Source organism: Littorina saxatilis, linkage group LG8, assembly GCF_037325665.1.
Source record: "Littorina saxatilis isolate snail1 linkage group LG8, US_GU_Lsax_2.0, whole genome shotgun sequence".
NCBI lineage: Eukaryota > Metazoa > Mollusca > Gastropoda > Littorinimorpha > Littorinidae > Littorina > Littorina saxatilis.
Window position 1 is genome coordinate 20,565,843 of NC_090252.1, and position 19,347 is coordinate 20,585,189.

The window sequence follows — 19,347 nt, forward strand, 5'->3', positions numbered from 1 at the left end:
AGAAGTATGGTAGATCTCAGCGTACTCTACAGTCTCCGAGTCTATCCCAAGGAATGGCACTTGGTTAAATACACTAGTTTGAAGTTTATGCATGCTAAATAGTCAGTCCAAGTAATGTTGTTGAATGATATTCATCATATTGCGAGCGTGTTTCGTCGGATAAGTTGCTGTTTATGTGAACAGATTTGACCGTTCTGTAAACGTCATGGGAAGCGGAATGGGTCTAAATAATGTTAATAAAATAAAGCAATTTAAGCCTTGTCTTAAATTCGGTTATGACCTGGTTCAGAACCTCACTCCGTAACAAGTAGTTAGTAAGACTGCCTTTCGGAAATAATTATTTGGTTTATTTTCTGTAGAAAGTCACAAATAGGCAAATCAAGGGAGGTAAAGCTGACAACTTGAGAGAAAAAAGAACATTGGGAATGGGTTTTTTCATTTGGGAATTGTTTTAATTTAGTATTTGGTACAACGTATTCATAAATCAAAACATAATGAAAACATTTCGTTGGTCGATATTCCGAACTGAAGAAATTCTTCAGAAAATGTTCCCTTTTTGCACTTTTCACACTAGAGGCTTGTAAAATTAAATTCAAACCTCTACAAAAATGGTATAGTTTTGAAAGACAGAGGGAGTGAGAGAGGGATGGCGAATGCTTAATGCGTATTCTATTGACAGTAATGACATTTCAACATATACACAGACTTACGGTTGAACATGCGAAGTGAAGAATCGTCTGCAAAGATTTTGTAACAACAAAAGAACTCGTTTAGTCTTCAGCAAATACTAATGTTTGTTTAAGCGCAATAAGAAGACTGAAACACACACACACACACACACACACACACACACACACACACACACACACACACACACACACACGCACACACACATACACACACACATACACACACACACACACATACACACACACATACACACACACACACAAACAAAACACACACACAAACACACACAAAACACACACGCGCTCACATACATATGACACATACGCTAACATATACACATACATAAGAATTTAACATTAACTATCTATTGTCCGAAAACAATCTACGAACTCAAATATCTGTAAACAAAAGCATCACCAACAACAACATTAAACCATACTCTCTGAATTAAAAAAAACAAACACACACGGTACTCTTGGAAACTAGCAAACCAGCCTTAACTTTTTTAGGTAAAAATCAAATCATGGTTCGTTACTTTAATTTTAGCTCTGGAATCTGCATTCATTTATCAGTTAAAAACTGATGAAGTAAGCCACCTTAATGACGAGTATTACGAAACATATCTTAAAAATGCGAGAGCTACACTTCAGGCGTTTCCCTTGAACTTGTCTCTCCGGAACATGGGACGCATTCTTACGATACAAAAACATCGTCATCTCCGGGATGAATGGAGAAGAAACATTGTGAAAAGACAATTGAAAGCCCGCAAATACTCTAAACAGAGACACGTAAATACCCGATATTCTTTCAACACTACAGACAAGTCAGTAACTTTATTGAAATCATTGCTGTGTGATATTGTAGTCAGTTCATAAAACTTGTGTCCCCAGTTCACAGCTTTCAGTTGAGATCGTCTGTTTCTTCACACCACGTAATCAATGTAGCCACCCCGTTTTTCAATGGCAGACTTGCCTTATTGTTCATTACATTGGGGAATGTTTCCTGTGTAATGTTCTGGATTTATCTGAACAGTTTTGCCTTCAATTGCTGTAGGTTTCTTGGTCTGGGGTACATTTTAGTGTATTAGCTTACATAAATTATTAGTTTTTCCATTTCTCGGTACTCATATTTCAATGTCTTTTGGGGAAATTTTGCTTTAGACACCCCATATCTACACACACACACACACACACACACACACACACACACACACACACACACACACACACACACACACACACACACACACACACACACACACACACACACACACACACACACGGACGCGGAACAGGGTATGTTGCAACAAATTAATTGGACTTACCAAGTTCGGGAATGTCGACGACGTTGTCTGTAAAATTAAGTTCATGATAAAAAGGAAATGTGCAAAAGTAATATTATCCAAAAAAAAGATTGCCAACGTTCCAAATGTTTAGAAAAAAAACCAAGATTGGTAGGTTATTCGAACGCTTATTATTGACAAAACAAAACGTTACATTTACTAGTACGTCGACCCAAAGGTATTTGACGAAGACACAGAGGCAAACACTTGTGAAACAAATGATGAACTTGTCTCAAGATCGTGTGGCTCACTTGCAAAATGCCGGCGAGGTATTCTTTGCGTCGACGTACTTGTAAATGTAACGTTTTATTTTGCCACTAATAAACGTTCAAATTACCTACGATTTTTGTGTTTTGATTTTTTGTGTTCCGCTCCATTATCCAAGTTTTAATTTACACAAAATACACTTGCTAATGTAAGATTTGTTTTTATTCTCAACCAAAGACGAAAGCTTTTGCAAAGGCCAAGACAACAGGTTGGCTATCTCCAGTACAGTGTCGAATAAATGTGCGTATACACTTTAAACAAACGATCATTTCTTAGCCAATAGATTGACAACAAAGCAATAATTACAACGTGTATAAATTTCATCAGATTTCAAAGAATTTATTTTTGCGTGGTTTATTTTACCCCTGAGCCATCGTGAACCCGTGTGATTCAGTTTCCCTTTTTTACAATTTAGTCGTCAGTTAGTAATTTGAATGCGAATCGATGTGCGCTTATCTGCAATAGCACGTTATTGTGTACAAAACAAACGGCTGTGGTTAACAAGAACTCTAGCGATGGCTTTTGACTGTTCAGAGGAACTGCATGGCGATAGACATAAACCGTCGTCTGCTACGAGAACCACGACCTTGCGTGACCCTGCTTCCGGGCTTTTTTTTTCTCAAACTTTCAAAACTTCGAATTGTACTGATCTTGTCTTGATAAAAAAGGATTCTTTTATGATTTAAGAATGTTTGTGTAACAAGCTGTCAATTTATTATTTAAATTTTAAAAGTTAGGTCTAGCGCCAAAACGCACCACCCTCCGATTGTCTCTGAGACAATCCGCAAAATTAATTCTTTAAAAATTGCTCGTTCTTGACGTACCTTGGCGCCTAGGATGTTCCCGTGTGGTGAGCGTTCAAATGGAAGGGTGTTTGTACTGTGTGTAAACGCCTGACAATATCTGTGCAAGTTTACGGGAGTCTTAATGTGCCTTTGATGTCAATTAAAAATCTATTGAAAGTGAGTCACTCACCTTTCAGGTTGATGAGCACCTGTACCTCGCACAGACCCAGAACTGCAGAGTTCTTCCACACTTTGACATACCGGCCTCTGACAGGGGGCTTGAAATTCAGCTGATACGTGCGTCCTTCAAGAAGATGCATGGTGGAACTCCTGTCAAAAGTGTGAGCTGCATTTTCTTTCCCTTGTTTGTAAACAGTGACGTTGAATTCGCCATCGTGCAGAGTGGTGGACGTAGTATGTACACCTGCTGATAAAGAGACGATCTATTTCTTATCTACGTTGCGGGAATTCGAATACAGGGGGAAAAAATTATGCAGCACAAGTAATCACGTTTTAAAAAACATGAATACTATTCTTCTGTCATTTATTTGTATGTGCAATAGCCGTCTTCCGAGTTCTCTGATAACTGCCAGCAGTAAGTTGTATTTTCCACGATTGTATTTTTTACATTTAGTCAAGTTTTGACTAAAAGGTTTAACAAAGAGGGGGAATCGAGACGAGGGTCGTGGTGTGTGCGTGCGTGTGTGTGTGTGTGTGTGTGTGTGTGTGTGTGTGTGTGTGTGTGTGTGTGTGTGTGTGTGTGTGTGTGAGTGTGTGTGTGTGTATGTGTGTGTGTCTGTCTGTCTGGCTGTCTGTGCGTGTGTGTGTGTGTGTGTGTGTGTGTGTGTGTGTGTGTGTGTGTGTGTGTGTGTGTGTGTCTGTCTGTATGTGTGTGTAGAGCGATTCAGACTAAACTACTGGACCGATCTTTATGAAATTTGACATGAAAGTTCCTAAGAATGATATTCCCGGAAGTTTTTTTTTTCGTTTTTTCGATAAATATCTGTGATGACGTAAATATCCGGCTTTTTGTAAAAGTTGAGGCGGCACTGTCACACCCTCATTTTCCAATCAAAGTGATTGACATTTTGGCAAAGCAATCTTCGACAAAGGTCGGACTTCGGTATTGCATTTCAGCTTGGTGACTTAAAAACTAATGAATGACTTTGGTCATTAAAAATCGGAAACTTGTAATTAAAATTATTTTTTTTATTGAACGATCCAAAAATAATGTCATCGTATTTTTCGTCATTTTCTGATTCCAAAAACATATACATATGTTATATTTGGATTACAAACAAGCTCTGAAAATTAACAATATGAAAATTATGATTACAATTAATTTTCCGAAATCGATTTAAAAACAATTTCATCTTATTCCTTGTCTGTCCCTGATTCCAAAATCATATAGATAAAATATGTTTTGATTAAAAACAAACTTAGTAAGCTAAAAAGAATAGACACACAGAAAAGCGTGTTACCCTGCTTAGCGCGACCACTACCGCACTATTATGCATGGCTTGTCGATTTCACTGCATTTGCCAGGAGCGGTGGACTGACAAAACTACGAGTATGGGTAACTGTGTAGAAACTGTGTAGCAACACGCTGGAATTCAGGCGTTAGATCGACGTTACAGGAAGGGATTGAAGTGACTTTGTGTACGGATATATCCGTGCCAGGTCAGATATAGCCATATCAGTGGGTACGGATATATTCGTACCTGGGAGACAATGAGTTAAGTCACTCGGGACTACATCTCTACATTTGCTGACATTAACATATTGTTAGACAACATAACAAGGTGAATTTGTGAGTGCAAAATAATCATACTTACACACTGAATAATGTGTCAACTGTAATGACATCACTATTTTCAGATTTTTGAGATCTCAAAAAACCCCAACTAAACAGTATTAAGCAACCAGCTGAATAAAGCTGCCGTTGTTTCATAATACGTCAGTAGAGGTAAACCAGATACACAGTAATGTAACTACTTTTAAAATACAGTTCCGATCATCTGCCACCCCATGGAATCAGTGTTTTCACAGTCAGCTAATTACACACCAAATATGTATTGTGGCATACTGTTTGGGGAAAGTGAACTGTGCATCTTACAGAAACAAAAATGTATCTTATGAACTATATCTGCTACTCATTAAATGATGCGCTCAGCAACATGTTTAGTTTGTAACAGTTGTTAGGATAGTAACCAACCGAGTTGGGCTCTTCGGGATTTTTGACTCCCTTGTGTGATGCTAGATCAGTTGGCAAAATGACACGAAATTGATCTTACTGGGTTTCATAATAGTCAGGCCCACGGCCCACACAAGGAAGTCCTCCGATAAGTCGACGGACCACCATGGAGAATGATCAGTCTCACTTGTGACAGCACAAGAAAGATTGTTCATGTCGGTGAAGAAGAATCCATCCACAGCCCTGTCAGGTCCGAAGGATGGGTCGTCCTGGTAGAGGCTTGTCATTGCAACAGTCGGTCTCTTCAAGGCAATGTTCTTGAACAAACCGCCGGCTATTTCTGAATAAACAAATTAAAAAAAGTAAAAATAAATTATATTTTGGTTGGGTGCGCGCGCGCGCGTGTATGTGTGTGTGTGTGTATGTGCGTATGTGTGTGTGTGTGTGTGTGTGTGTGTGTGTTTGTGTGTGTGTGTGTGTGTGGTTCGTGTGTTGGTAAGTCCGAGCGTGTGTGTGTGTGTGTGTGTGTGTATGTGTATGTGTGTGTGTGTGTGTGTGTGTGTGTGTGTGTGTTTGCGTGCGCGCGCGCGTGAGTGTGTGTGGGTGTGATTGGTAGTTAGGGTAGTGGTTACTTATTTTGGCAGTTTTTATTGTGTGTTACTGTCGTCTTTGCCATAATGAAAGGTTAGAAGAATAGGAGGTTAGTGCTTTTTAGTTAACGAAGGCTCCTCACCCCCCCCCCCCCCCCAACCAACCTGACCCCAACCCCTATAACCAGACGTAATATTGATAATTATTCAGGCGAGTAAAGTCTGTGGAGAAAGAAAGTCCCAATGACCAACTAGATCTAGGATTATTTGGTTTATGAAAAGCTTGTGTTGTTTGAATGGTAAACATCCAAGTAACAGCCCTGCTATTATTATTTTCTGTGTAGATATTGTGACCTTGCACATTTGCCTTGACATTATGTGAAAAAACACCGAAGATAGTACTTAACTTGATCCCAATTAATCGCTTGACGTAGAACCGCAGAAGATGGACAGAAGGGATTTTGTTTTATGTCTATGCTTTAAATCATTATCTAACATATGCTCTTACAACATGTTACACATAAGTATGACCCACAAAAAAGCCAGGTATGACTATGAGTGTTGACGATACAGGGTCACAGTGTAGTAAACTAACACACGATCGCTGGTGTAGACCCATCAACATGGGACATATAGTACGTACTGATAGTGACTCAGTTTTCTTGTACATGCACGGCATACACAAACTACAGAATCAACATATGTTGTTTATACATGTATGTTTATTATTAAAGATTATTGTTACAAACACGAACATAACATGCGAAACGTTTGCCAATAATGGTCGTTTTAAAACAGAAATGGTGTCGCAGAACACTTTGTAAAGGGAATTTTGACTGAAACGTTCTGCTGTTTCCTCATGGTTTCTCACATCACCGATATGATGAGCTTGCAATCGCTTGCGCCGTTTCTTCAGCTGTTAGTGTACTATACTGTTCACTGGTTCATACTACTCGTACTTCTGTTCATAAAGCTCTACCCACAATAACAATTTAGCAGATCAAGCTGGAGTGAGAGAAAGCTTGTTGCTGTTTTCAATAAATTGAAGAATAGATGACCTACATACCAGTCAAATGACGGTCGTACGGAACAGTGATCATCTTCAACGCTCTGCCACACATCCGGGTACCGCCGATCTGAACGTAGTCATACAAACAAGATGGCGACTCCTCCAAGTCCATTCTGAGTAAAATACAGTAACAAAAATATGTATTTAGTAGTTATAAAGCACATAATGCCCAAACATAATTGGAGACAAAGGCATTCAAATCGGAGCGAACCAGCTTGGGTTAGGTAGGTTGCCAAACAAACTCGTTAGAACGATTTGCAAGAACTTGACTAGAATTAAAATTCTAAAGATGTCCAATGGCTCCCAACATGAAAGGAAACCCTTTACCTTTTCTCACCTTTCATTACTATTTCTGAATTCAGGAACTCTGGTAATGATACATGATCGGTAAATAATTTGCATAAATAGAACAGAGAGTTATTTAAAACCTGTCGTCATTGACTGTCGACGATGCTACAATTTAAGAAATCCGAATTACCCCCCCCCCCCCCCCCCCAAAACAAAAAACAAAAAAACAAAAAAAAGCATATCCGAATCTCCTGTAAATAAAACGTGGTTCTTACTTTACTTGAGTAGTCAAAAACAGTCCCAGTTCCTCATTGTCCTTGATGACAACATGGCTGCAGTAACGACTTGGGCGTTTGTAGAGTGTTTCTTCTGTACCGTTTAAAACGACGTGATGCGGCATAGTGTACGTCGGGTCGTACTCCAGACAATCTGTGTACGACATTGTTGTTACAAGGTAATTAATGTTGGTTGGTAAAAACAGTCACCGTTGTGGAAGTCTTCGTGGGTCTCGTTTCTCAGAAGAATTTTCTACATTTGATGCATTTTGTTTTTTGAATAGTTTAGGTCTTCTTTTAGTATCAAACTCACTGCGTTTAGGTGTAAAGAGAAAATGACAAGCTTAATCAATCTGAGCGTCATATATAAATGACATACTATGTAATCGTATATACACACACAAAACTGTCTAGAAATAAAACCACAACGCCAGCAAACATGTACAAGTAAACTAACGCTCAGTTGCATACATCTAGAGCAATTGTGCAAGATTTTAAAAAAGGCATGTGTACACTTTAAATAGTACGTAGTATCTGCACAATTTGTTTTTGTTTTGCAGTGAACTTTATAGTTCAAACAATTGAAAGAGATAGGGAGAGAAAGAGAGAGAGAGAGAGAGAGAGAGAGAGAGAGAGAGAGAGAGAGAGAGAGAGAGAGAGAGAGAGAGAAAGAGCGAGAGAGAGAGAGATATTATGAGAGAGAGAGAAAGAAAGAGAGACAGACAGAGAGAGAGAGAGAGAGAGAGAGAGAGAGAGAGAGAGAGAGAGAGAGAGAGAAAGAGAATGAGAGGGAGATAATAGTAATAATAATAATAATAATAATAATAATAATAATAATAATAATAAATGAGCATTTATATAGCGCAACATCATAACTTTACAACTATGCTCTTTGCGCTTGACACATTTAAAATTAAAACACAGTTATACAAGCATTTACATCTAAATTCATAGTCAACAACGCTTCATTAAAAGCATACACCATCAAACATACATGACAAAAAAATCTTCCACTAACTAAGTAATACAAACATGAATAACATAGGTAGTGAAAACAGGGAAATACCAGCTGAATACCCTTAATCAAACAGAACATGTTATCAACAAGATGTTTACATACATTATCACATTATCACTAAAACAACAAAATATTACACTGCATTCAGCCTACTGATGGTCTGAGAAAAACAAAATCAGGGGTTGTATGTCTTGAAGAGGTGTGTTTTAAGTGCTCGTTTGAATGCTTGGGGTGACTGAGAGTGGCGGATGTGAAAGGGGAGAGAATTCCATTGTGTGGGTGCGCAGAAAGTAAAAGTGCGTTGTCCGTATGTTTTGGTTTTGGTGTATGGAATGGTAAGGATGCTGTTGGATAGGTCGAAGTACGCCCACTTCGGCCTACCGTGCAGACGACGCAAGGGAAAGAACTCCCGCTTCGGGAAACTTCGGGTAATAAAGATGGCTACACCAGGTTCCTCAACTGTCTTGTCTACTTTGTAACCACGCAATACCACAGATGCGACAGTCAGAAGAGGCACGGAGTTGTCTTGCTGGAGAATAGATGGTGAGGAGTTCAGAGAAGTAAGCAGGAGACGAGCCAGAAAAGAAGTTAAAGCAGAGGGTGGACAGTTTGTAGTCAATGCGGGCTTGAATAGGTAACCAGTGCAGTGTGCGAAGAAGTGGTATTGCGTGATCTCGTTTTCGTGCTTTGAGAATGAGGCGTGCTGCCGAGTTTGGGACTTTTTGAAGTTTATGCAGGAGGTACAGAGGACAGCCAGAGAGAGAAGAGAGTTGCAGTAGTTAAGTTTAGAAAGAACACAGGCACAGACAAGAGTGTTAGTTGTTTGAGAGGAGAGTGTGGCGAATGGTGCTGATCTTACGAAGCTCAAAATAAGCTGCTCTACAGACTAAAGATATATGTTTGTTAAGGGTCATGTCAGAAGAAAGGGTGAATCCAAGGCTTCTAGCTGATGGTGAGAAAAGAATGTCGGTGTTGCCTATTTGAACAGAAACAAGTTGGGGAGAGGGAAATGTAGTGTTCTTCCTTTTGCACAGTAAGACTTCAGTCTTATCATCATTCAGCTTAAAGGCATATGTACGAGCTCCCGTGTTTACAAAGTGTAGTTTGCCTATAATCGATGTCAAACGCACCATAAGACCATATAATGACGATATGTCACCATGCGCGGACCATAATACATGCATTACAGCTTGTTCTAGCCTCTGAAAAAGTGAGGATGTCAACAAAGCCGCGGTGTTAGCTCCCTTGCATCAACCTTACATGTGTTGCCAAATCTATAAATAGGACGATCCAGATCAAAATGAAAATTAACATATCTCAACATTGAAGGGGTCCTAGACCACAATATTTTGCAGGGAACTTAATTTAGCATGTCTCCAGCTGTTGGTAAAGCAATTAGCGTGTATAGTCATCGAGTGTATATGCCTTTAAGTTTGTGATCAACCATCCAAGATTTAACATCAGTGATGCATGTCTGAATGGTCTGGATGGCGGAATGTGTCCCTGCCGGGGGATTGGGTTTATACAGCAAAAGACTGATTTAAAACAGAATGGTTTTGAATCAGTGTGGAGAGGGGCTTAGTGTACATGATGAAAAGGATGGGACCGAGTACTGAACCTTGAGGAACGCCGAAAGAAATTGAGGCTGGAGCAGACAGAGAGAGAGAGAGTGAGTGAGAGAGAGAGAGTGAGAGAGAGACAGACAGACAGAGAGAGAGAGAGAGAGAGAGAGAGAGAGAGAGAGAGAGAGAGAGAGAGAGAGAGAGAGAGAGAGAGAGAGAGAGAGAGAAAGAGAGGGAGAGAGAGAGGGAGAGAGACAAGACAAGACAAGACAAGACAAAATCTTTATTATCGAGGGTAATAGATAAGCAAGAATATTGATTTTGTACATCCAGCCCTCGCCCAAATATAGGGTCAAAAAGAACAGAAAACAATATAATCAAATAACTATCACATCAAACTTAATACATGTTATATATACATATACAAATTTAAAATAATTAATTGTCATGCTGCATTTTAAGTACAATTTCCAATGATAAATATGTCAATTTTTAACATATCTTAATTTAGATCAACATATTATTATAATTTTGTTTAACATGCACATACATTTTAAATGAATTGATGAACCATTCAGCACATGTTTAGTTGCATTATGTGCGACATATGATTTTTAAAAATAAAATCATCACGTAATGTCTCCGGTGCATATCCTGACATCACTTTATGCATTATAACACCTTTATTATACATTAACCTTTTTTGAAATGGTAATATTTGCAAATTTTTATAATCAGATTCTGAAGGAGTGTGATTTTTTAGCATAATAAGCTTAACTGCTCTTCTGTGAAGACTGGCTAAAGGTTTCAAAACATTAGCACTTGCACAATCCCACACAGTGGATGCATAATCAATATTTGACAAAATGTGATTGTAAAAAAAATCTTTCGCGAGTGGAGATTCAAGAAATGTTTTATTTTTGATAACTGATATATTTTTTTGGAAGCAATCTTACAGATGTAATCAATGTGATCATGTCATGATAAATTATTATCAATCTTTACACCAAGGACTTTGTGGTGAGACACTTCTTCCAATACTTGATTTTTAATATAAAGAGGTGGAATGCTCGATAATAGATTTTGTCGTTTCTGTCCTGTGGTTATTAGCATAAATTTTGTTTTAGTATGGTTAAGAGACATATGGTTTAACTCTGACCAATTCAGGAGTGCATCAATGCTTTCTTGTAGAGTTTTTGATAAATAATTTATGGAATGGTGACTAGAATGAATAGTAGTGTCATCTGCAAACAACTCACAGTTATTATGTATGCAAAGTGGTAAATCATTGACATAAATGGAGAACAATAATGGGCCTAAAACAGATCCCTGTGGGACCCCATATTTCAAAGTACTTTCATTTGAATATGATGCATTAGTAAATGTAATTTGTTTTCTATTTAAAAGAAAAGATTTAAGAATATTAATGGTGGTGCATTGCATGCCATATATTGACAATTTCCTTATAAGAAGAGAATGATCAATAACACCGAACGCCTTTGCAAAATCCACAAACAGTGCTGCAGAACATTTGTTAGAATTTATGTTGGTTAGCCATTGATCAATTAGATTTATAAGAGCTGTATGACATGAGTGCTTTTTGCGAAAACCAGATTGTTTTGGATGGAATAAATTGTTTTTATCAAAATGTGCTAAGGCATGTTTATATATATGTTTTTCCAAGGGTTTTGAAAGTGGTGACATGATTGAAATAGGCCTATAATTAGAAGGATCAGAAGGATCACCTGATTTAAACAGAGGGATTACCTTAGCTTGCTTAAATGCTGTTGGAAAATAAGAAGTGTTAATGCATAAGTTGTAAATGTATGTCAATGTGTCTGCTATTACAGGAGCAGCTATTTTCAATATTTTACTGTCTATTCTATCTACACCCCGGGTTCCTGTTTGTTTGAGATGAACAAGTGCAAAGTAAACTTGTAGCGGCATTTCTGCCTCTATTTTCTTGGATTTGCAATGATCTATTAAGGTATTTAAATCATTTTCTTGTGTTCTATCAATAGTAATAGCTTTTTCTCCCACTGTAGAAAAATGTAAATTAAGTTTATCAGCAGAAATATTTTTCATGGCAGTAGGGAGTGAATTAGAACGCTTGTTTGTTAATAAGTTAATGGCTTTCCAAATTGATTTTGAATCTTGTTTAGATGACTCTAGTTCAGTGAAATAGTTTTTCTTTTTAGTTCTTTTTAGGGAACTTACATTATTTTTTTTGCCGTTTATAGCCTTCAAAATCACCCTTTGCTTTTAAATAATCCCTGTGGTTTGCAGCATCTTCTGTTTCTTGATCAAGCCACTTTGGTTTCTCAATATGTCTAACTCTGTGCGTAATTAATGGTGCATGTTTTTCATAAATAGAAATGAAAATATTATACCAATGCTCCAAAGCTTTATCAGGATTCTGAAAGCTATAGACTTCAGAAAGAGGAATGTGAATTAAATCAGAGAGAAAATCATTGTTATTAAAACGCGAGAAACGACGATAAGTTACAGTTTTATGTCCAGCTTTAGGAATTTTAATACCTTTCCTTGACCAGGTTCCCGCAGTGGGGCACTGCGGTTATGAAATTAAAGGCCCCTCCTGTTTTTGGAACCGCAGGAGCTTTCTAGTTTGCTGTTAGGTAGATTTTTGGTTCCTCTTTCCTGTCATGCTCTCTTTTTCTTCATGAATTCTTTTCTTTTTTCTGCCTTCTTGCTCATTCACCTGTATTTTTTCCAAAAATCTCTTCTCTTGCCGCTTGTCTCGCGATTCATGTATAGTTTAATCTGTTAGTGTTCTGATGTAAGTCCAGCAGTAGATAGGTTAAGCCTATTTTAACATACTGGAAACTGGTAATCTTCCAGTAGGTATTAATTTAGTTTTACTAAAGCCTGCTGGGACACAAGTAATGGGTTAGTGCATTTGTAAACAGGAATCGCTTGACAAGTGGCCCCCTTCATCCCCCCCTTCCTCGTCCTGATATGGCTCTGCGTAGTCGGCTGGACGTTAAGCAACAAATAAACAAACAAACAAACTTGACCAGGTAAGACACACTGGATAATGATCACTGCAGGATAAAATAGGAACGCATGTTTCAATAATATGTTGTTTTTCTGACACATAAATATGATCAATAAGAGTTTTAGAAGCAGCCATGACACTAGTGGGTAACTGAACCATTTGTTGCAAATCAAAGCTATTAATTGTATTATTCCAATTTGTATGTGGCTTCAGTAAATCAATATTAAAATCTCCTAACAGCAAGATTTCTTTTGAATCCAGTGTTGCAGAGTCCATCATAATAGTAAAGTTATCTGCCCAATTTACTCTTTCAGAAGGGTTTCTAAAAATAAATCCTGATAGTAAGGGCAGAGATCTTTTTAATTTAACTTCAATCCATATTGATTCAACTCCATGAACCTCAAGATGAGCTAGTCGTTTATATGTAACTGATTCACTTATGTAAACAGTAATGCCTGTTTCATTCGTTTTAACAGGATCATTACGAAAAAGAATATATCCTGGAACAATGATGTCAGAGTCTAACACATTATCTGATAGTCTGGATTCAGAAAAACCAAACATATGAAAACTTTTTCCACAATTAAATAGTACATTTGAAACATCAGTCATTTTGTTATATAAATGATTGATATTCAGGTGTCCAATGCGAAGCCCTTCCTTATTCGGCCAAGATGTTTTAGTTGAAGTCATGGTGGTAATGTTTATAATTCCACAGCTTTTTTCTTTTCCTCTTTTTTTAAATAATGACGAAAAGCAAGTAATGAAAAGTGACTACTTTTTCACAGACTATGCAAGCCTGTTGAAAAGCTGCTTGCAATTTGAAAAAAAATAATACAGGTGTATAATAACAATAATTATAAATGTTATACTAACAATTCCAAATTCGTAATAATAAAACTGAATGATGTCAGCAACCCAATATTGTCAGACACTCTATTTCCAAATCTATATACCACCACATACACAAGGTGAAGATAAACACCAATTAGTCAACACATCAATTCAGTCGAACTCATAAGTTGACTGACAATTGATGAAGAATTAAATAAATTGCTACTAAATTCAAAGATAATTACAATGTCAGGAATCCGTTGATCCTTAAATTCAGAAATAGCAGCAATACCGTCATATAATCATATTGATGCACTTACAAATGTAATCAACTCCTTTTGATCACATTGTTAACAATCCATATGATAATCAGAGGAAGTGTACGTATTTTGTTCTCACACAAAAAAGATAGCTCAGCCATGAGCATTGTCACAATTCGAAATTCATAATAATCAAACTGAATAGTGTCAGCAAATCAATATTATCATACACTCAATGACCAATAATATACACCATCAAGGACACAAGAGTGCAAATAAAGACCACTTATTCTACACATCAGTTCAGTTTCGCTCATCATTTTTACATTTAGTCAAATTTTGACTAAATGTTTTAACATCGATGGAGAATCGAAACGAGGGTCGTGGTGTATGTGTGTGCGTGTGTGCGTGCGTGTGTGCGTGCGTGTAGAGCGATTCAGACCAAACTACTGGACCGATCTTTATGAAATTTGACATGAGAGTTCCTGGGTGCGATATCCCCGAAATTTGTTTTCCTTTTTTTGATGAATGTCTTTGATGACGTCATATCCGGCTTTTCGTGAAAGTTGAGGCGGCACTGTCACGCTCTCATTTTTCAACCAAATTGGTTGAAATTTTGGTCAAGTAGTCTTCGACGAAGCCCGGACTTTGGTATTGCATTTCAGCTTGGTGGCTTAAAATTTAATTGATGACTTTGGTCATTAAAAATCTCAAAATTGTAAAAAAAAATAAAAATTCTAAAACGATCCAAATTTACGTTCATCTTATTCTCCATCAGTTGCTGATTCTAAAAACATATAAATATGTTATATTCGGATTAAAAACAAGCTCTAAAAATTAAATATATAAAAATTATTATCAAAATTAAATTTTTGAAATCAATTTAAAAACACTTTCATCTTATTCCTTGTCGGTTCCTGATTCCAAAAACATATAGATATGATATTTTTGGATTAAAAACACGCTCAGAAAGTTAAAACAAAGAGAGGTACAGAAAAGCGTGCTATCCTTCTCAGCGCAAGTACTACCCCGCTCTTCCTGTCAATTTCACTGCCTTTGCCGTGCGCGGTGGACTGACGATGCTACGAGTATACGGTCTTGCTGCGTTGCATTGCGTTCAGTTTCATTCTGTGAGTTCGACAGCTACTTGACTAAATGTTGTATTTTCGCCTTACGCGACTTGTTTTTTTTCAAATGATGCAGAATTAGATAATTAGCCGTTCATTTCACAGATAATTGCAATGTCAGCACTTCGTTGAGCCATAAATTCAGAAGTAGCAGCAACACTGTCACATAATCATAATGATGCATTCACAAATGTAATTAGATCCTTTTGATTACATTGATAACAGACCATATGATAATAAGCAGTAGTGTACGTATTATTTCTCACACAAAAATAGCTCAGCTATCAGCATTGTCACAAGGAGGGAAGTGATTGATTGATAATAATAATGTCAATGTTATATCAATTGTTCAATCTCTCTCTTTTTCACATACACACACACACACACACACACACACACACACACACAAACACACACACACACACATATATATATACACACACACATACATACACACACACACAAACACACACACTCTCACACACACACACACACACACACACACACACACACACACACTCACACACACACACCATTAAAAGATCTAATTTAAGAATTCAGATCTGAAAGCGTCAAATTGAATCATAACACTATTGTTTACTTCAAACTAGAGTTTCAAACGCAATGTTCATTGATGCGTAGGCTGTATGATTGTTAGCATACGGACTTTTGAAGGATGAGTATGGCAACCAGCGTGTAGAGTGAAGTTGTGGGTTGTAATTCATAGGGGGAGGAAACCAAGGTGGTAAAGACCGATTATTTGCCCACCAGGCATATTCAGGTGATGTTTCTCTGTGTATTACCTGACCCACACCTTGGGAGCAACCGGTATGTTTTTGATGTCCAGCCACTGCAAATCCTGGTGGCTGGATATGAAGAGGCTGCGATGGGATTGGCAGAGCTGACGGCATGCTTCTGTTGGCGGACATAGGAGTTGGAAGTAATGTTACCCTGCCACCGGTTCGTACTGCTGGGCGATGGTTGAGTGAGGGCAGACAAGGCTGACCAGCATATTTAATGTTGCATGCCAGCCTCGCTATTCCTTTGGGACTTGGGTGTATAGAGTCCCAGTACAAAGCCTTTCGTGGTGCTCCACTCTGGGTGGTGAAAGTTTCAGTGTGGTCTGTAAAGACAACTTGGTCACTTTCACACACAGTTTTCAGGGCAACATTGGAGGCAGACACAGTTTTCTTCAGTGGATGGTCTCCACGAGGAGGCACAATGGATGATGCATGAACAACTGCCTTTGGGAATACACTTTTCAACAATTTGATTAAACTTGTCCATATGGCCTGTGTTACAACGCTGTTCCAGCAAGTGTTTAGTCCTATGTGAAAGACGACGTGTTTCACATTTTGGCAGTGTGGGATGTTCATTAGCCAGTGGATAAGGTCGTTGATGTTAATTCTTGACACACTAATCTTTTGTGTATGACATCTTGAAAAAACAAGTTCAGTTTTCACAGATTTGAGGTTGGAGTCACCAATCATAACATGGGTAGTTCCATCAAACACTCTTTCCTCTGCTAGTACCTCACGTGGTTTTATTAGATCCACATTGTTTTCATGTTTGTGTTCATCACCAACACTTCTTTCTTTGTAAGTTTGCTTGGGAGGGTTTTGATTGATGACTTCATCATTATCAATAAGTTGAGACTTACTGTCCTGTCTTTGACTCTTCAAAGAGTCACTCATCACGATAGCATCACTGTCCCCATCAATGTCTGTCAGCACTGCATACTTATTGAAAGTAGGTACTTCAGCTTTGTGTTGTCGAGGTTGCACACTGAATTCAACTTTATTCATGTCAGCTTCAACAGAGACAATAGAAGTTGAGGAAGAAATCGTAGATGCAGTATGCTCAGTTGGATTGACAGGAGATTGGACATCTTTTTTCTTTGAACGTGTTTTTTTTAAATCGCCAACTTGCGATTTTAGATCTGAGTTCATTTTTTTAATTCAGCAATCTTATGATTTATTTGTTCCATTCCTTCTTTCATTTCTTCTATTTGAACTTTTTCATTATGTTTCAGGTCAATTTTGATCTGATGTTTTGCACTCTCCATAAATGACAACAGCATATTTGGGGCATCTTTGCACAGCTCCTGTAATTGTTGAGTCTTTTTGTTGAGCGAGTTCATCTGCTTTCTGATGGAATTCATTGAATATTGATGAATTCGAGATTTGTGACTAGGTTTGTGACTTGAGTTTCGTGATTTGTTCAGATTGTGTCAGATTTTGGAGTGAGTGTTTGTCAGCTGAGAAAGCTGCTTTGGGACTGGATGGTGATTGTGTAAGTTGAGGAGAAGATACAGGGCTGGGTGCTCGAAGACGACGAGAGGTTCTTTTAGTAGTGACAATGTGTGAAGGTTTTGTGATGGAGGAGCATGAGGAATCAATTACTGGATTAACATCAGGTTCTTCAGCATTTCTTTCCTCCTCAACTGCCACTGGAGACGCAGTTTTTGTTGAGAGGGTGTCATGTAACGACATCTTTCCCTTCTCCGATATTGAAAAAGATGGTAGTTTTAATCTGGATACATGTTCATTCGCCTTAGCATCTAGGGTTGACTCATCACTTCTAGAAAAAGCATACACTGTTTTGATACAGTCAACTAGTGTCTTAAATTCTTCATCCCGCCACCTGGGACATTTGTTACCTTGAACAAGTACTTTACCAGTAGTGTAGAAGATTGTTATTGTTATTAGTTTTTCATTTACACAATTGACTTGAACCTTGGTTCTGTACAGATCTTTAGAAGGTAGTTCACAAGGTACATTACACAAGTCATTATTTTCCTCAAGGCTGATTTGTCTCAATGGATTGATTGCTTCGTCCAACCAATTTACATTATAGTCAGGACGTGTGTTTATGTCACCAATGTATCTTTTATGAATATTTTTGCGTGCTAATGGTAAATATACATTAGGAACTTCAAAGGTTAGTTGATTTGGGTCCCTCTTTATTTCCACAGAGTGAACCCAGTCATGGAGTTGGTCACAATAAATGATCACATGAAAAACAGCAGATACATTTTATTTACTATAGTCACACATGGTGACTTTTAAATGAAGATCAAGATGAAATAAAGCTCCTCTCCGCCTATGTCAACTTCCATAAAAAGGAACACACTATAATCCTTCAGATCAGAAAATTGTTCCAAAAAGATTGAATAGGATGTGATCAACGTATGACGTTTTTCGATGACGTTCTGTTGGTTATGAAAACCAAGACATGACGTATTCACAAGTTATGGAATGTGCACATGGTGTAGAAACGTCATGACGTTGTGTATTTAACCTCAACATGACAGGACGTTTACGTCAAGGAATAGAAGAACGCGCATGCGCAAGCTCACTGAATACGCACGCAATGCTTCACTACCAGGCATACATTTTATCTCTTGGATTATCGCTTACATCTTTCTTGTGTGTGTAATTATTTGTGGAAAGCTGCACGTCAATGTGTTGCTCGGACTTTGTGTTTTGTGTATTGTGACAGTTTTTTGGATTGTATTTCTCAATGGTTTAGGTGAGTGAACAGTTTTTTTCTTTCATCGGTATTTGCGTCCACGCATACAGCGGAAAGACAATGGCGGCCCTTCATGATGAGTCAGATAGCGAACGAAAGGACTGCGCAGATTTGTCGCATAGTGGGGCTAACTATGAAGTGCAAGAGATGTTTTTCGGAGTTGATGCGACGACTATTTGATAGTATGGAGAAAAGGATGCATCATTTAGCAGAGAGTGACAGCCGAGTGTTGAACACGAGAATGAAGCCAGTTCCGACAGGGTCGGACATTTCTCTGGCATTGTCGCTGACAGGGTCAGCGAAGATAACACAAATGAGCTCGCCAGGGGCGAGGAGGAAGATGAGAAAAGCGTTTTTCAAGTGGTGGTGAAAAACGCTAACAGTAGCACTAGTAAACCTGATATTATGGACACTCTGGAATTAAAGCCAGTTCCGACAGGGTCGGAAACTTCTCTGGCATTGTCGCTGACAGGGTCAGCAAAGAAGACAAAAATGAGCT

The 19,347-nt window shown here is 38.1% G+C and overlaps 2 protein-coding genes across 2 annotated transcripts in view; both read right to left on the reverse strand.

Moving 5' to 3' along the window:
* LOC138974547 (uncharacterized) overlaps window positions 1-746 on the reverse strand; it is a 252,051-nt gene extending 251,305 nt beyond the window's left edge. The window contains exon 1 of the mRNA XM_070347263.1: window positions 711-746. Coding sequence (XP_070203364.1) covers window positions 711-720 — 10 coding nt within the window. The 5' untranslated portion in view covers window positions 721-746. The remainder of the gene's footprint in view (window positions 1-710) is intronic.
* A 334-nt stretch (window positions 747-1,080) lies between these two features.
* Window positions 1,081-19,347, reverse strand: part of LOC138974548 (uncharacterized) — a 90,684-nt gene continuing 72,417 nt past the window's right edge. The window contains exons 12-17 of the mRNA XM_070347264.1: window positions 7,501-7,654; window positions 6,935-7,050; window positions 5,379-5,618; window positions 3,275-3,511; window positions 2,015-2,041; window positions 1,081-1,088 (exon numbers count right to left, since the gene is read on the reverse strand). Of these exons, the coding sequence (XP_070203365.1) occupies window positions 1,081-1,088; window positions 2,015-2,041; window positions 3,275-3,511; window positions 5,379-5,618; window positions 6,935-7,050; window positions 7,501-7,654 (782 nt within the window). The remainder of the gene's footprint in view (window positions 1,089-2,014; window positions 2,042-3,274; window positions 3,512-5,378; window positions 5,619-6,934; window positions 7,051-7,500; window positions 7,655-19,347) is intronic.